Below are 20,136 nucleotides of genomic sequence, written 5' to 3' on the forward strand. Positions count from 1 at the left end.
GTTTTCCCTCACCTGAGGACGGAAACAGATCCAGTTTCCGAAACGTCGTGTTTTTCTTAGTTACGATGGATAAATTCCGAAAACCCAACATCTCTAAGTCTAATAAAGTTTTTCATTATTGTTTTGCAGTAAACTTGGTTATGATATGATCATATTTGCAATTCTGATGCTCTGCTCTCGGTATTCAGACAGGTGAATCTCACCTGCCAACGTTTAAAATATTCTAAATTCCTGGGGAATTTGATTAAAGGGCAAATTACAAGAAAACCCGACAATTTTAACCACGAAACAAAACACGCATTATAATATTGCAATAGAACACGGCCAGTCGATCAAATGGCCGCGCGTTATACCGCTCCATCGAATGGAATCATTATTTTGAATCCCATTTGGGGCATGGACACATGTCTGAGTTTCTTTCTGTGTGTTGTCCTGTGAAAGCAGAAAGGCTTTGCGGCGGACCGATCCCCCATCCAAAGAGTATCACCAAATGTATGTCGACAATATTTCAAAACCCAGAAAAAGGGAAGACCTTGGCCCGCATTATGTAGTTCCACGGATGAGAGAATAGATGGAACACAGTCAAGTGTAGCTTTTTCACGATACTAGTTATTGTGATGTATATGTAAGCGAAGACAGAAAAAAAAATATCGACTATAACCAACGAAGCTGCTCCTAACTGAAATTTGGATTCACTGTGGCAATACATGTGGCCTGGATGCTGTTCGTGTTTATTCCTACCCATCCGGTCCCAAGCACGTCCTACATTTTACTGCCGAGGTCCTGTGTACAAGGCACGGGATTTCTAGACTGCCAAGGCTAAAGTGGCCATTTGGCAGCAAAACGGTTAGACAACCATTCCTGGCGTCACCACGAAATGCATCCTCAGTAAAGGTCCTTGGATCGAGTACTGATTTCCTTTGTTGGGAATAACATGTTCATTGTTCTTGTTTACTAGTGTAATGTGAACGCTTCCTTGAAGAACTTTTCATTTTTTGTTCTTCTTGGCTCACCATTAACCGGGCAAGGCGAGAAAGAAAGGCATCTCGAATTCACAGTCGAGCACTTAAACTACAAGATTGAAGCAAATCCTAGCATTCTGATTCTCTGATCCCATCTAATCCTTAGATATGAGGTTTCTACTTTATTTTGTTTATAATTTCTTTCTATGTTAAATGAGCCCCTTGGAATGAAGTTACTGCTCGAACTCGAGCTGGGAATGGGTGCCTTCATATATGGAGTATAGCTAAGAATACATCGAACAAAAAGTCACGAGAAGTTGAGAATGGGTAATTCTTCAGCTCGCGGTTGGCCGTGCGGCTAGAACGTAAAAATATCTATGTTATAAAATTTTAACGAAGGTCTCAGAATTGGATTGATTCTGTGAAACGATTCAAGCAACGTCAGTAAGGTCATGTGTCCATGTGAGTGGAGTCTTACGAGCTTAGGCTAGCCCATATCGGCTAATGCAAGTGCTTGGGAGTGGGCGGATATTATGGAAATTGATAAATGCATAACATTTTCGACCGCAAAATATCAGGGGAAGAAACCGCTTTGGAGCTTAATGCGTAGACGAGAGGGTAATATTAAAATGGATCCTACATAAATAAGGCGTGAGGATGAGGAACAGATTCAAATAACTTAGAACAGGGTTCCGTGGCGGAAAGTTTTGAACACAGCAATTAAACTTACAGTTCCATAAAACCAGGAACGCTGATGAATAAGTGTGAACTGCTTGAGAATAATAGCTTGTACCAGTTAATAACAGGTTCTTGAAAGTGTAAAGCACATCTCACGGACAAGAAGTAACGAAATAACTGAAGGGTTGTTGATCTTGAAAATAGGTCACATCTCCCGCCTTTTCCTCCCACGGCTGCAGAGCCCTGGCCTGCTGTGGATCAATAGGCGGCAGCAGCAGCAGGGGCAGCAAGTTCCCAGTACTAACATGCCGCCAACACCCCCACCCCCTCCAATCTTGCGCACCAAGGTCGGCAATACCGCTATCTGCAATCTGTGTTTCTCAAGCAATGGATCTCTTGATCCTCCCGGTCAGTCCGCGGAGGAGAATTGATGGCATGATCTGTATCTATCTTTTATACACTATATATTATGAATGCGTACCATAATGCAGAGATCGTGTCTACCTCTCGGTCCGGCTGCACAGTTACTTTTACGTTAAATGCAAACACACTGAACTTTTAACTGAATAAAAATGAATGTAAATAATACAGTCCATCTCCATTACCCTTCTTCCTATTCAGTTATAGAAGAGTGGAAAGATACGCTCAATTTCAGACAAGGCACAGCCCTACACATATTTTCCTAATGTGTTCTTTGTTGATTTTTTTCATATATCTTTTTCATTAATTTTCAGTTACTGAAGGTATGAGGATGAGGTGGGCAGGGCATGTAGCACGAATGGTGGAGAAGAGGAATGCATGTAGGATATTGGTGGGAAAGCCAGAAGGAAAGAGACCACTGGCAAACCAAGGCGTAGGTGGGTGGACAATATTAAAACGGATCTTAGAGAGATAGAATAGGATAATATGGGTTGGATTGATCTGGCTCAGGATAGGGACCACTGGAGGACTCTTGTGAACACGGTAATGAACCTTCGGGTTCCATAAAATGCTGGAAAATTCTTCAGTAGCCATGGCGCGGCTAGCTCCATGAGTAAGTCAGCAAGCAAGGCCGCGCCATAGCTCAAGCGGTTACTCGCTGGCTTCCCACGCGGCGGTCAGGGTCTGGTCAAATGGGATTTGTGGTGGACAAAGTGGTGCTGGGGCAGGTTTTCTCCGAGTACTTCGGTTTCCCCTGCCAATCTTCATTCCACCAATTGCTCCACAATCACCCTCGCCTATCATCTGGGGCTGGTACAATAGGCCAGAATTGGCCGCAGTACAAGGGACTTAGTCACACCCCACTAGCAGTAAAAAAAAGTAGTGAAGGTATGAAGTTACTACTCGTATGGCTGTGTCATAGTTAGGGCACGAAAGTGTTTGGAATAAAAACTGGAGTCCGTAATGAACTTTCTCAGTTATGCTGTATGATTATAATGCTCAGTTCAAGCTTCCTGTGTTAAAGTTGGGGTTATAGAAAACAGAAGATATAAAACTACGGACCAAAATTAATTCTTTCAGCAAATGTTACTGTAAACATTCCATGTGTATGTATGTTACCTGTCGGCGTGTGTAACCGATATTGTTCTCACGTCATAGCATTTTTCACGTGCTTACATATAAGGCAGGTCTATGTTGGAAACTGTGCCATCTGAAGGATAAACATGTAACTGAGTTAACTGCTTCTACTGAGAAAGGAGGGAACGAAATGACGGTATGGAATGAATAAAAGAAAGGAAGAAAATACGACAGAAACGACTCTCTGTTGAGTTTCAACGGACTCCTCAGTTAATAGGTATAATTTATATAACCTAAACCTGTCAGTTTCACTAAGTCCATGAAGAAGAGTTTTTCTGTAGAAGCTAAGAGTCGCTCGGTGTACAGGCCACACGAAAAACACATACTTCAACTAAAATAATTAACTTTTTTTAATTGCTAGTGGGGTGGGACTAAGTCCCTTGTACGGCGGCCACTTCTGGCCTATTGTACCAGCCCTAGATGATAGGTGAGGGTGATTGTGGAGCAATTAGTGGAATGAAGATTGGCAGGGGAAACCGAAGTACTCGGAGAAAACCTGCCCCAGCGCCACTTTGTCCACCATAAATCCCACTTGACGAGATCCGGGATCGAACCCGGGCCGCCACATTGGGAAGCCAGCGACTAACAGCTTGAGCTATGGCGCGGCCAAACAATTAATTTACTATGCTGAAATATCTTCGACTTTTTTTTTTGTAGTAAGTGAAACAAAGTTTATCGGATCTAGCATTATTCTCTTTTAAATTAATTGCATTAATATTGATTACATCGACTTAAACAGAGGGAACCATGCTCTAATTAACAACTGACTAGCGTTTACTCTATACTAATTACGTGTGAAGTGTACATACATCGGTTCATTGAAATCAGTTATAAAGTTCGTGGAGTGAGGATAAATTGTTACTATAATGAGCATGACTACTAGGATTGGCGACGCAATCGACATAAACAAATGTATACTGTAAGAGTAGCAGGCCATATTACATTTAATAACACAGATAATTGTTTTCCTGGGGGGGGGACGCGGTAACGCAGTTTGTTGAGGCACTATGCTAAGAGCGGAAGGTCGCGGGATCGAATCCCGATGAGGTGAATTTTTTCAATTTACGTAATCCTTCCAGCCGCACTATGACCCTAGAGTCGACTCAGCCTCTAACAGAAATGACCACCATTAACCTTCCTGGGGAGTAAAGAGCGGCCGGGGTGTAAGGCTGACAACCTCACCGCCATCTGTGAGCCGATTGTCTAGAAAATGTGGGAGCCTCAACATCTCACAACCTTATGGACCTTTACGGTCTGTTACAGGGATACTTTTACTTTACTTACTGGTTTACCTGAGTTTTAGATTGTTTAGATAAACTTATCTCTGTAACCTCTGGACAATTAAACCCATCTTAGTGCTACAGTGTCATACGCAAATAAATAAACTTTCATTTGTTCCGTTTGATATCATGTGATCGATCTGTTGGAATGCCTTCACTTCATATAAAAGAGTAATATTTGGAACTGACGTCAGCAAGGGGGGATAAAATAACGGTATTATATTGCAATACCAATAACCCAGGAATATGAAGAGAGCAGTCTTCTGGGATGCGGCGCCGTGTAGATATTGTGTTAACCGACGTTTCGGAGCAAGGTATCGCCTCCATCTTCAGGTTAATACAATATCTACACGGCACCACATCCCAGAAGACTGCTATCTTCATAGTCACCGTCGTGAAAACCTCAAATCTTACAAACCAGGAATAGTTATACTTAGCATTACTTCATGCTGAAATCTTGTTTCATAAACAAAATGTCTTACATAAAACGGCATGATCTACAAATGAGGGGTATGTAAGGTAATGCATATATGATTTTGGAGAGGTTTTTGTTCATGTAACTTCGAAATTTAATTGTAGGGCTTATTATTACCCTCATAAAGGGGAAGCACAATAGATCACTGTAGGTAGCGGTGCAAGGGCCGAGAGGGCCCACCCCTTGCACATTCATTCATTCATTCATTCATTCATTACCCTGATAAGGCAACTGAGAGAACCACTTACCATTCTTTAAAAAAATAAACAGGGAAGTGTCGCTATAATACCAAATTCAGTAAAATGAAATCTTTTCAACAAGCCACACTGGAGGGAATAAAACTTACTCGTATATTACATTTTGTGTATAATTATTAATGTGAATTACAGCCATTCAAATTTTTCTTCTGCTAAGGCGCCATTAACAGAAGAGATATTATGTAAGATTTGAGGCTTTCACGGCGGTGACTATGAAGAAAGCAGTCTTTTGGGATTTGGCACCACATATACACGGTGCCAAATCCCAGAAGACTGCTTTCTTCAGAAGAGATATTAATTGAACATTACTCTTTAATATGATCATGTTACATTAAGTATCCTTAATATTTCAGTCTCCTGATGTCCGTAATACTATATTCTATTTCTTTCAGATTCTATAAAATAACAAACATCTCCCTTGGGGTATATGTAAAATTCACAAATACTTAATCTTTAATATAATTACATGATGATGGAATATAATAAATATTTAGTGCAGAACCTGGTCCATTTTGAAAAAAAAAATACGAAACTGTTTCACGATTCCATAATATTACTATTTTAAATAAACTGATCTTAGACTAAAATAAAAGTTCTTTCGCTTGAAGACGGAACACAATTTATTAACATTTATATTCATGAAACTTTCTGCTAAAATGAAAACTTGGCATTTAACATTATGTATCTTTATATTTAAAATATTTTATAGCAGTGAACCAGACAATAATATAGGTATAAATTGAATATTACACATTTATTATTAATATTACTAATCAAAGTGTAAAAATATATTGATATAACCGTAGCAACAGATGTGTCATTTCAAGTACTGAATCATATATTGTATACCATTCACATTGCTTCAGTGAGAAAATACATCATTTCAAGCGGCTTACAAATAAAGTTTGCGCCGTGTTATTTGTTAAACACATATAGATAATAACAAACAAACGTCCTTGCATTAAATATTTGAATGCACAATACTTCAATAGAAAAGCATATGACAGAGAAGTTCAATCATTTTATAAAAAAAGTGAAATTTTCTTCTGCCTATAATTTGTCAAGATATAGCTAGGCAGCACACGGGCATGCGTCAAGACATGTAACAATCAAGACACGATTTCTGAGACATGACGCAAAGAAAGGAGCACAGTTGAAACGAATGAGATTATGAAAACCGACGCACACCGGTCTGAGTCATGTCAGCATGTTGTAATACAGTAATTACAGAATACACAATGTTGTGTGTGTTTTAATTGTTAGGGCGGCCGCACACCAATGGCGTCAAGACAAGAATCAAGACATGAGAAAAAGACGCAGTCTTGATTCATTCGTGATTAGTCAGCATCATAACTCAGACCGGTGTGCGGCGGTTTTCATAATCTCATTGGTTTCAACTGTGCTCCTTTCTTTGCGTCATGTCTCAGATATCTTGTCTTGACTGTTACATGTCTTGACGCATGCCGGTGTGCGGCCTACCACAGACTCAATACAAGGTGGACATAGAGAATTACTGACATAACAAATAAGCAACTGTATTTTTATTATGGAATTTTCTCATTGTCCTTTAGCGTTCAATGTTTCGAGGCTAAATGTTATTCTTGGCAACAGTTGCTTGAAAGAATATCCTATTGCTGAACATTATGATTTTCTTACATCAACACGTTTTAGCAGCGTATCTACATTAATTGTCTTTGTTAGTTCTGTTCCTGGATCTTAGCACAGTGAGCATCCAAAAGGAGGATAAACATCAATATCTGTGAAAGCCTACAATTATTAATTTTTTATTTTGTTCGATGCATTTATAAACTCCAGCCATTACATTTATATACGTTACAATACACGTAGTGGCAAAACATTTGTTATAATACCTATTCCTGCGCTAATATGCAGAATCTGAAAACATTTTCACGTGTACTTTTCTAGCTAAATCCTGTAATTCTTAGCTCAATACTATGTTCTAATGTTGAATAGCGCTATCATAGTTGCTAGGCAGTCTTCATGACGCACATACACGTACTCTTAGAGATGCAGCAAATGCGTGTGACCATTGAATGTTGTGGGTCTCATTTTCATCTCCGGCATTCAGATCCATTTCAAACACTGAGCAAAGTGACGACGATACATTCAATAAGAGCCAATATTAACTAACTTCCTGGAGCTAAGCCCTTCTTGAGAATCCGCCAGTTGTGCAGCGACTCGTGAATTTTTTTCAATATTTTAGGGAACCCGAAAGTTCATTACCGTGTTCATAAGAGCTCTCCACTGGTCCTTATCCTAAGCCCATATCCACCCAGTGCATACCACCCCATCCTATCTCTCTAAGATTCATTTTAATATTATCCACCCACCTACGTCTTGGTCTTCTTAGTGGACTCTTTCCCTCTGATTTTCCCAATAATATCCTATATATATTTCTCTTCTCCCTTATTCGTGCTATATGCTCTTCCCATCTTATCCTAATCATTCTAATTATAGATCTGGTGAAGTGTACAAGTTATGAAGCTCCTCATTATGTAGTTTTCTCCAACCTCCTGTCATTTCAACCAATATTCGATCCAAACATTCTCCTCAGCACCATGTTCTCAAACACCCTCAGTCATAATGTCAGAGACTAGGTTTCAAACCCATACAGTATCACAGGCTAAATTATAGTTTTGTATATTCTGATTTTTATGTTTTTGACAGCATACGAGAAGACAAAAGGTTCTGCATCGAATGATATCAAGCGTTACTCGAATTCAATCTCCTCTTAATTTCCTCATAAACCAAATTTTCATTTGTTAATGTCGCTCCAAAATATGAGAACTATGTAACATTTTGAAAGGATCTGTTAGGTATCTTTATATCATGATTTTACCGTGCATTTTGGTGACGAGACAGCAACCTATACTTAGTTTTCTCTGTGTTTATTCCAGACCATCCTCCTCACTAGCGTCAGTTAAAGTTTCTGTGTTTTTCTTTAAGGTATCTATATTATCTCCCAGTAGATTCACACCATCAGCATAGACCAACAGCTGATGTGTCCCATTTAATTTCAGTCCCACCTGGTTTTCCTGGACCTTCGTAATGGCATATTCTAAATCAAAGTTCAAAAGCATCTCGTTTTAGATCATTTTTGATTGGAAAATTATCAGATTTACTTACATGGACTTTACTACAGATTTCATTTAACACTTTTAACCACCCTAATTTCACGGGTACACCAAACTCTAGAATACTGTACAATACTTCCCTCCTAACTGAATCATATGCTTTCTTAAATTATATGAATAGCTGATGTACTGTCTCATTGTACTTCTGCTGACTTCACGTCTTATATTGTTCAGATTATCCCCATTTATTTCGCTTGGATTCTGTAACCACTGCAATTTTGATTGTTTCTTTTAATCTAATAATTCTGAGCATTTTTCGTCGAACCATGTCTTATGCTTCTTCAATCCATAATAACGTACACTCTATTTGGCTGTTCTTAAACAACTACGTCTCCTATATCACGGGTCAAAGTTGAGCGAAGCGACAAGGAATATACATGTGAATCTCAAGTAACTCTTCACTTCCAAGAGCATCTGATTTTGGTTACAACAAAGAACATATAACCGATCAACAATGTAAGTAGGTGGGCGGTATAAATTGCTCGCTCGTGTATTTTAATTATACATGCTTCGGTTACGCAGTAAATATATAACTACATTGATTCTGTCATAAATATCACTGCTTCTATCACATCTATTTTTAAAAGATGTGAATATCTCGAAAAACTAAACGTTCCACATTGTTCGTTTATTTACTCTCTTGGTTTACAATATACGTACTTCACAATAAGTACATACTTTATTGCAGGTCACAGATTTCTTTCGCATTTTAACATAAAACATACTCCCATTAAAATACGAAACTAATTACATTTGTGTTTCTATTTTTAGAGTAGCATCTACAATAGACTGCAAATGATAATCGCCGCAAACAACCATAATTTACGATCTGCAATTTTACAACACACAATCAACGCCAACTGAAATTCAAACATGAATGACGACGTTACGTTGTCATAAAAGGTACGTTTGCTAAATTAAATATAAGCAGCCGGCTTAAGTGAATTATTTGAATTGTGCGGATAGAGCCCGTTACAATGAAGAAGCCACAACTCGTAACATCTATTCATCAAAACCTCAGCATCCAGTAAAGGCAAATTAATATTAACGTAAAACATTCCGGATTTTCAGCTTTTCAGTTGCACATGAAAGTTCAGCGGTAAGCGCTGAATTCTGCTTAGCTGCGAGTGTACTCCACCACATGTATGCAATTCCTAGATATATCATATTGCTTCATTTGAAGCTAAGGAAACTAGCAAGGCAATTTAAATAATCACACCCATGATTTATGTTGGATCCAATTTTGTGTGTACGTACATAAATATAACAGAGTATATGTAGGGCCTGTATGTGTATACATATATTTTTTTCCATCAGTATAATGAAGGTTATTTCAGGTATCATTTTATGACGCTATATCAGCTTCGGTAAATATTTAATATTGTTATATACTGAAAGGAGATTCATGTGCCAATAAAGCAGGAGGCTTCCATAGCTGTTGAAGTATCATATATATCTAACAGGATAGACAAATATATACAAATTAAATTTACCTGCAAAATGGTTAACCATTAAACAACAGAGCATGTCCCTAAAGTAAGACGTAAAATTAGTGCAAACTTTAGTAGACAGAGGGTGTCGCGTGGTCAGCGCAACGAATCCTCACGGCTGTTAATTTCGGTTTTCTAGACCGGGTACTTGCACACATATTTACTTAAAATTCTCAATTCCTACCTTGTAGGCACAATTTATATAACATTTAAGGATATGAGTTCTTTCTTCGGATTTTCAAGGTCATGATAATTCACTGCTTGGATTTCAATTGATTCAATCCAACGCAACAGAGATAAAGATAATTCTTTCTAACATTTGTAATTACTTTTTCCTTAATGTCCTTACAAAATAAATAAGATAAACGCCTTCCATCATTGAAGATGAAGTGATATAAAATCATTCACATAACTGGTTATAAGAAGGAAGTGTGGGCAGTACAGTTAAGCCTCATCCAGGGTCGCGCCATAGCTGAAGCGGTTAGTCACTGGCTTCCCACCGCGGCGGCCTGGGTTCGATCCCGGGGTCTGGTGAAGTTGGATTTGTGGTGGACAAAGTGGCGCTGGGGCAGGTTTTCTCCGAGTACTTCGGTTTCCCCTGCCAATCTTCATTCCACCAATTGCTCCACAATCACCCTCACCTATCATCTGGGGCTGGTACAATAGGCCAGAAGTGGCCGCAGACCAAGGGACTTAGTCCCACCCCACTAGCAATAAAAAAAGCTTCATGCAATGCAGACGTTAGGTCCCTCAAGAAAAGCGGATTAAGTAAATCCATCTCGGACAAACATAATATCTTATGGGCTGATGCCCATAAGTGCACACATACGCGTAGTCCCCCATTAATATCTAGATATATAGATTTTTATTACATGCAAATGAATGCACCTACGAACACTGTATATGAAATGAAGGCAAAGTACAAATTAAAAAGCATAATAAGACCATAAACATTATGAGATTTACATACGGTAAGGAGTACTATTGTTACAGAAAGGCAACACAAGGAAGTTACGATGAGAAATTCTCTAATGTTGTGTAATACTTGTGGTGCAACTGGAAAAATGAGGTGTACGTACATGAACTCAGGAACACGCGAGGCCATGAGAACAACATGGTGGAAAATAGGAGTATGGAGACTACAAGGAGATAGGAGGCACAATGAACAAGGGATTTGCGCCATATACAGCAAAGAGGATGATTGCAGGTGAGGAAGAATAGAGATTTGGAGGGACGAGACGAGACTTTGTACAGGAAGCTTAGGAATATCGACGGAAAGACAGACATGGGATAACAGAATGCATGATTAAAGAACGAGAATGAGATATAAATAAATTTAGAAGAGTATTACTTAGCAGAGAATATAGTATGATTAAAATATTGATATATAATAGATGAGTTCTATAATATGGGAATAGTAATTTAATTGGGATGCTGAAGCGTAGGAACAGGAAGTCAAACTACGGCATCTCAGAACGTAAACTGTAACAAACCTAACAAATTATTCACTCATTCATATGTTAAATAAAACACAGTACACTAAATGTTATATTTTATTATAAACTACATACATAGCAATGATGATAATGGCGACTTCTGCAGGATACGAGGTTCTCACAGCGGGGGTTATGAAGATTTCTGTCCTCTAGAATATAATGCTGCGTAGTCCGGTGAAAATCAACCGATGTTTGAGAGAAACGTGTTGCCTCCATCTTCAGGGTTGAAGAGTAAGCCAAGCATGAAACCAACAAAAGCAGGCTGCAATCGCTGCCAGTATCCCTGTGAACAGGTTGGCTAGACAACTTGAGAGAACATAGGGAAGTACGCCGTACTGGAGAGCCTAACAGCTCGAGGGAGACGTTGAGAGGGTGGGAATTAATCCGTAGGGCCTTTCCCATGGACTCATTACAGTATATAAATGTCAGATGGTGTTACACCTTCACGCTGTTGTACACGTACCCTTCTTTCAATTATTTATTCCTTGTTACATATTTAGGAGGGGGGAGACCTCACGGGATCTCCCGTTCTTCTTAGGGATCACCCTTACGGGGATATCCCGATCACGAGGGGACAACCACAGAGGTTCGGGAATGAGGGATGGCTAATGTGGCCAGCTTTAAATTCTTAGTTCGAACCTCACAGAAAACATCGATGATGGCTGCGGCTGTCACACCCAGTACTATAGTTAGCATTAGGAAACGGAACAATGGAAGTCACTGCTTGCAATAATAAAGCAGTAGCAGAACCACAGAAGATTTCGGGCTCAGCTAGACGCGTGCTTCTGCTGTTTCTTGCTTGAATTACTCTTCGACCCCGAGTATGCAGGCGATAGGTTCCTCTGAAACGTCGGTTGACTTTCACGAGACTATATGGCTTTTAACATATGACAGGAATTTTCATGACGACTTCTTTTGATGATGGCGATGATGGTGATTATGATATATTTGGAAGCAGTGGGTTTGGCTATTTAAGAATAAATGACAGAAGATCAGAAAAAGAAAAGAAATACTACGGCGCGTGTTGGTGCATACGGTAGGTCTTAACAGAGCACGACTGGCAGACTGCGCTTCTGCATATTATCCGTACTCGGCAAATAATTCTTCGCGCTGTGCAGTTTTGGAAATAATACTAATCAATATTACTCTGTAAATTCTGTACTTGACTGGCTACCAGACTGTGTTGCACGTACGATGCCAAACAACAGATGCTACGTATAAGATATAGGAGCGGAACATTATTTCTTAATACAAACTCGGTCTTCCAAATTCTGAATATATTGTCATTAATTTTTAAATCGGACTAAATAAAACTGTAAACGAGAAATAAACGCCCTGGTTATCCGGATCCGAGGATACAACAATGAAAGAAGTAAAATGCAAGCCATAAAATAATACAAAATTGCAACAATGGTTAAAATTATTATGAAGGCACTGCAGTATTAACGCAGTTTCCAGTTCATATTTTTGAATATGAGCCCACTTCAACGTTTATGTTGATTTGTGAATTCTTATTGGCGTGGGATCACAAAAGAACCCATTATTTTTCCTATGTAAGAATGTATTGTGACATGTTGCGCAACGGATGACCCTTACCTCCCCAGCGGCACGTGGTGGTAACGTAGAGCTCTCGTAATAGGCGAGTCATCACACCGCCACTCTCCCCGCGGTGACGTGCCGAGCGGAGCCGAAGTTAGCCGAGCGGGGAGAGTGGTGGGGTGATGACTCGCCTATTACGAGAGCGCTACGTTACCGCCACGTGCCACTGGGGAGGTACGGGTCCTCCGTTGCGCAACATGTCACAGTATGTAAGTGCCTCTCTGATTTCTGTGCCAGCACTTTAAATTCAGACAGCCAAATAAAGATATATGGATCAAAAGGTCGAATATAAATTGTATTCTACCAAGTGACAAAGCTGCTGTTGTTACATGATATACAGAAGATTCCATAAATTGAGCATAAAATATTCACACGGTATCTCCAATGTGACAGCATTTATTTATCTTGATTTTGTATACTGTACAATTCATCATCAAAGTAAAACATCTAGTAATTTCGGAAACACCGGATTCGTTGTGAAATCTTCCAGTTCTCTTACCCTTCATGATTTTCTTTTAAACTATGCTTCATCTGAAATCATATGTTATATGTTGAACGGCTTCGACACATATGCGAGCAAGCACAGTAAATTTCCAATGAGGAAAAAACCATAAGACATTAAAATTAATTCAACAATTTGTGGGTATCATTAATTACATTATAATAAATTGCAAGTAGGATTCAGACATATAAGTGTAATGCAACTGGCGATAAATTTGAAGTGAGAGTGTAACGACTCCTTCCTCAAAGCCTGTAATAACAGATTAATCTAGACAGTAAAACAATTTGTCTGAATGTGCAGGCACATTTAACAACCGAGATACTAAAGCAGGGAAGTTTTACAGAGCTTTAAGTGAAGCCCAGCATTAAATTATGTGTGTTCTGTATAGTACAAATAGATGAATATATTAATGGGCCATAAATCTTCTAAAATTCAATACAAGTTTCACTGTCTTAAACTAGGAAAGGGGAGCACACACATACAAGAGCACACAAACGTGCATTAATGGTGCGTGCACATACACGTAGATGATGGTGCTAAGTTCTTCTGCCTTGATGGATTGGGCTCTCTGAGCTGTTAACATTCAAATTTAATTCAGGAACTATGAATCTTAGAGACAGTCCGTAGGACTCCTTTGATAGGGGATCAGCCAAGTCGCAAGGCCGGTACCTATATAGGACAACACAAACACAGAATAAACGCAGATATCCCTGCCTCGAGCGGGATTCGAGCTCACGGTCTCAGTGTTTGAGCGGGAGAAGACATTTCGGGCCTTAGACCTCGCGGCCACTTTGATCGGCATGAGACTAAGCTATGTTACCAAACGTTCGGCTAACTATTGGTTTTGGATCGAAACCAGCAGAACAGACACATGCTTGATACTTGAAAAATGCTCGAAAATGTTGCTCGATCATTGATTCACAAAAGTTTGCATGTTCACCTACTGAAGTAGTTACAGTGGTTGTCATTATCTGCAATCCAATTGATATAGAACGTTTTGCGTTCATTCCTTGTTGTTTCTATAGTCTCGTACGAACTGTACTTTATTTCCTTAATGTTATGGGATTCATGTTTCAATAGTTGTGCCTTTTAAAATTACAGACTTATTTTTACAGCTTACAATGGCACCAAAACAAAAACATACTTTAATATAAGCCATTATGCTCTCTTGTTACTGTTTGCATGTATATATATATATATATAAAAGTAGTTAAGACAATAGAACGCCGTCATATTATATTAACATCGCATTACTGCATAACGACTTCCTCCAGTTATAAAATTTAAATTTCGCTTAATTTATAAATCACACGAGTTTTCAAGATTTTAAACTTTTCGTGTCTAACGGTTTGTTTCATTTAATACCCGAAGTACCTTGTTTGAAAAACATAAACAATTTAAACATGATTAATGAATTAAGCTTACAATTATTTCATAAAAATGTAAATTCAATATATATAATATATATGTATAAGTACAGCATGCCACAAAGGATGGACCCTGCCGTATCGGTTTCCATCTGTATTACAGGGTAATATTATATTGTAGCATCCTGTTGCGCTTTTCACTTAGTGTTAATTACTTCTACAGTCTTATGTGCAACAATTTATTGAAACTTATTAAAAGCTAGTCACTTTATAGATTTTTAATGATATGTTTCGACCAAAGTGGCCATCATCAGGTGTTAACAATTGTGGGTGATGAAACCGCTGTCTTTCTGCGTTGATGCTTAGCTGATGTACGGTTCTTCTAGTGCATAAGTGTGTTTGTAACAAGTGTAAATCCTTCTATTAGAATTTACACTTGATACAGACACACAAACGCAATAGGAGAACCATACGTCAAGCACCAAGGGAAAAAGACAGCAGTGTCCTCACCCACAACTGTTAACACCTGATGATGGCCAATATGGTCGAAAGTGACTAGCTTTTAATAAGTTTTAATATATTGTTACACACAAGACTGTAGAACTAATTAATATTAAGTGTATTACAGGGATTTCGTTTTTACACAAAAGTAACCTTTCGGAAAATACTTCATGATACATGCTACAAGCACAGATTCATAAGACTATATTCAAGTAGCTAATTCCTCTGCATGCTGAAGCTCTCTCACACTCTCTCCCGTATGTGTGTGCAGTAATATTCAAAAGCAACAAACGAAACGAACAAACAGGAAATGAAACCAAGCAGTTATTATATACTCGTACATCTATAATCAGGATAACAAATTCCTGGTATTGCTATGGTAACAGCACATTTCTTATTCATGTTTCAATTCTTATAATAACAATAATAACCCACATCAGGCCTCCTTATAATGTCCAAGGCCCCCTGCTTGTTTCAGACGCATCAGCATACACTCATATGTGCAGAGAGGTTAAGCAAGAAAGCTCTGCAACCACTGAAGCTCACAGCTGAATGTAGCACTATCCTCTGCTCTTGATGCCGCTCTACTTGGGTTTCCAGGAGATGTTGGACAGCCCCTGGAAGGAACGCCTCAAACTTCCGCTATCTGCCCATGCGGCGTTGAGATACTTGTCGTCATCGTCTTGCTCAAGTTTCTGTACAACAGAAATGCAGAGGACGCAATTTGTAATTAGGCTCTTCAAAGCTGATTTTGATACAAATTACATCAACAGATCACATTAAGTTATGCTGTTGTGCTCGACATTGCCTTTCTTATGAGTCTACATGAAGCTTTGGAATTTTACTTGGCCCTGTCATGAAGGTGGTTAGTCGCTGGCTTCCAACCGCGGCGGCCCGGGTTCGAGCCCGGGTCTGGGCATGTGGGATTTGTGGTGGACAAAGTGGCACTGGGGCAGGTTTTCTCCGAGTATTTCGGTTTCCCCTACCAATCGTCATTCCACCAATTTCTCCACAACCACCATCATCTATCAGCTGGGGCTGGTACAGCAGGCCAGTAGTGCCCGCAGTACCAAGTGGACTCAGTCTTACCCAACTAAGAATAAAAAAAATACTCCTATAATTATGTGTTTCCCATTATACTGACATCCCACTTGGAACAGTAGCAAGAATACACGTTTAATATTCTAAACATTCGGAATTTGGTAACGATCACCACTGTAATTAACAACAAACATAAACATTATAGGTGGAAAACCCCAATGAAACACAACGGAAAATCATTTATTTTCTATGTTCATCCTTCATCCGTTGAATTTCTTTCTTTTGCCCCTTTAATAACTTTACCTCATTCCCTCCTTTCTAAGTTAAAATAGAGAATGAAGTGCCATCTCTATGCATCAGACAACACACTGAGCTGTCCCTGTCAAAGAACGCGAAAATAGTACAAGGTATAACATCACAATATACACACAAATTTCGATAACATACATATATAGTCACAAATAGTTTCCTAATATATATATATTGGCAGGTACACGCCTGAAAAGGAAGCAGAATAAACAACCGAAATGTCGTGCAGCCCTAATTAAATAAACTTCAGACAATGGACACCCAATATAACTGTGGTGTACTAAATCAGATGACAAATCTTTAGAAAATCAAACTCAGACAAGGTCCAAGACGAAAGATTTTAATATTATTATGACCTACACTTTATATATCAGACCCCCAAATCATTCACACATGATAAAATCCGAAAGATCCATATTATGCGGACAAGTCTCGATCAGGTATAGGAAAAACATTCTGCCTGTCGGTGACCTTTGTTCCACAGAACCAGGCAGTTCCATTACTCGACATGCAGCCATATCAGTTTCTGAAGGCGTGGTCTACACATGAACTCTGAAATAATTATGACTGATCCGTCTGGTTGAGTTCATTCGGATATACCAAAAGGAAGCGCTACATGGGGGGATGACGAAGAATGAAATAAAATGCATCACACGTGGTCACAGGTAATATGACATAGTACTGATTCGTCTTGTTCTACCGACAGGAAGTTACTTATTTAATAAGTTAATCAGATAAGGGACGGAATTAATTTACAAAGAGAAGAATCGATAAAAGAACTAGGCAAGAATGGCGAACAGAGTCCAACAAAAGCGATTTACAGTTTCTGTTCCGAAGAGAAATCAGGACTGATGCAGGGACCGGTTTACTGTCTATTCTGGAAAGGAAGAAATTTGAATAAAAGGTAAAGTTGTCCTTGTCATCAAGCATTACGCCATGAAGGTGTATGGGGAGTGGATGTATAGATCCACATTTTCTTGACCTCGGCACTAGCTGGAAGTGAGTGGTCAGCTTCACGCCCCCGCCGCTTTACTCCGGAGAAAGAGCCCCCGTACCCATTGGATAGGAGGTTGGGTGCCGGTCTGGACGACGTAGAGAATAGAAAATTCCTGACCCTACCAGGACTCGAACTCAGATCCATCGGTCATCCAGCCCGTAGCCAGTCGCTATACCGATTACGCTATCTCGGCTCCCACTAATTTGAGTATCAAATGAAATATTATATTGGAACATTATACTGTTTGTAACTAGCATATCGAGGACACGCCATCTACATAACCACAAGCATACAGATTTAAAATAAACCAACGTATAACAATGAGGCAGACAAATGCGATGCAGCCTGATGACCGGAACATCGAAACATGTCGCAAGTACTGAATTTAATTCATTACAATTACATACAGTAGTTGTGTAGGCGGCAGATCACCATGCTTCTCCTTATGTCTAAACGTATATCTTTACACCTATTCCATATAATGTTTCTAAACTATTTTCCTATTATAAAGATGCAAAGATTTATGATATTGTCCGTTTGCCGACCGTGTCGCACTTAATGACATTCGAGACCAATGCACTAATTTTCATAAAATTTGGTATGAATGTCATGTCACTGGAGACATACCTCTTTTGTATTTTTTTTTTTAATTTTTCATGCCGTCAAATGGAATGACTTTGTGCCACGTCACTTTTATCAAAACGTGACGTCATTTTATCAACCGTGCTATTAAAGCGATTTCACGTTGTGATATAAGCGACGCGGCACAAAGTCACCACATTTGACGGCAGTCAATACCAACGCAACGTCAGTACAATGAGTGGGATAATTTGCAGCGCACATAAACATTGCTGTTGGTCAGCGTGATTCTTAGCTCGAGAGATCAGAGACCACTAGGTGAATGTTTCAGGCACAGAATTTTATAATTTTCGTGCAATACAGTAAGAGAATGCCACTTGAAACACCTAAATGTAGATGGGAGGATAATATTAAAAAGGAATTTAACGAGAGATATTTTGAAGCTGTGAATTAAATTCATTTGGTTCGAAATAGGAACCACTTGAAGGTTCTGGTGGACTTGATAATGAGCGTTCGGTTCCCATAAACTGCAAATATTAGCTTCTCAAGGACTTAACATCATGGAATTAATTACACGTACTGAAGTAAGGGAAGAGATTGCTTGGGCCAGTTGCTGGATATACTCCAAGAGACCACATAAACAATGACACAACTGGCCAGCAACTTCGGGTAGCTAACGTGGTAAGGATAGGCATACAGAGAAACACAGCATACAGTGCAGATAATACGTGGAAAGAATGGAGGATAACAATAAAATATAGATTGAAGAGAAGTAGTAATGTTGGGAGAACTAGAATAAGGTGGTTAGATCAGAAGTGAGACTCCCAACGGGCTTTCACGTCCTGGGTCTTAATGTTACAGATGAAGAAACGTAAGAAAGTTAATTTGGTTGAGTCATCAGACTGTTGGCCGACCACAGTGGCCGCGCGGTCTAAGGTATTAACTGTCTTCGCCCGCTCAAACACTGAGATCGTGAGTTCGAATTCCACTTGAAGTATGGATGTTTGTGTGCTTTTATTCTGTGTTTGTGCTGTCGTGAGTGTAGTAGCGGCCTTGCGTTAGGCTGATCCCTCACCCACGGAGTACTACCGGCTGTGTATAAGATTAAGAAACTAAAAAAAAAAAAACGGCCAAGTCCCTAGAAAGGGCTGTAGAGCCATTGAATGAATAAATATACAAACAGATAGATAGATACACAGATAGATTGGATGGATAGCTAGATCCGACTGTTGTAGNACGGCCAAGTCCCTAGAAAGGGCTGTAGAGACATTGAATGAATACAGATACAAACAGATAGATAGATACATAGATAGATAGACAGATACACAGATAGATTGGATGGATAGCTAGATCCGACTGTTGTAGTCAAAAGACCTTAAACAAGTGCTTCTGTATACTGTTATTTAGGTGAGCCTTCCAGGTTAGAACAAATGGATGGTATGCATCATTTGACTTTAAATACATGCATAAAGCGTTGAAACAAGAGATATATAGGGTTAATTATGTATGACCACCATTTGGCTATGCGCCAGACGGAAACGGTGAATCAAGCCAAATACCAACGAAGCTTTTGCATGTGATAATGTGTTTCGAAGAGAAAGGACGAGGGTTTATGCACGCAAGTTCTCAACACTAACTGACCTCAATTCGCTGCAGCTCACATAAAGTTATAAGAGACAACATCGTATCGTTTTTGAACCGACGATCCGGTAGCATTCGGACTGTGTGCATAAAAACTGACACATTGCTCATATAATTATGGACATGAGTTCTGGCTTACCACTGAAACCTAAATCGGCCATGGTCTCAGATCAGTATTGAGAATTTCGCAAGGTGAAACCAAGAAGCATTCGGCCACTGGAGCGTGAGGTGGGACTGGGTTTTGTGGCTT

The 20,136-nt window shown here is 39.3% G+C and overlaps 1 protein-coding gene across 3 annotated transcripts in view; it reads right to left on the reverse strand.

Moving 5' to 3' along the window:
- Positions 1–13,329: 13,329 nt before the first annotated feature.
- The window catches only part of LOC111866009 (protein tipE), a 38,171-nt gene continuing 31,364 nt past the window's right edge, over positions 13,330–20,136 (reverse strand). For all 3 annotated transcript variants that reach the window (XM_023854488.2, XM_023854496.2, XM_033752132.1), the window contains exon 3: positions 13,330–16,014. In XM_023854488.2, the coding sequence (XP_023710256.1) occupies positions 15,951–16,014 (64 nt within the window). In that variant the 3' untranslated portion in view covers positions 13,330–15,950. The remainder of the gene's footprint in view (positions 16,015–20,136) is intronic.

This window comes from Cryptotermes secundus, unplaced genomic scaffold (genome assembly GCF_002891405.2).
Source record: "Cryptotermes secundus unplaced genomic scaffold, Csec_1.0 scaffold1054, whole genome shotgun sequence".
Taxonomy (NCBI): Eukaryota; Metazoa; Arthropoda; class Insecta; order Blattodea; family Kalotermitidae; genus Cryptotermes; species Cryptotermes secundus.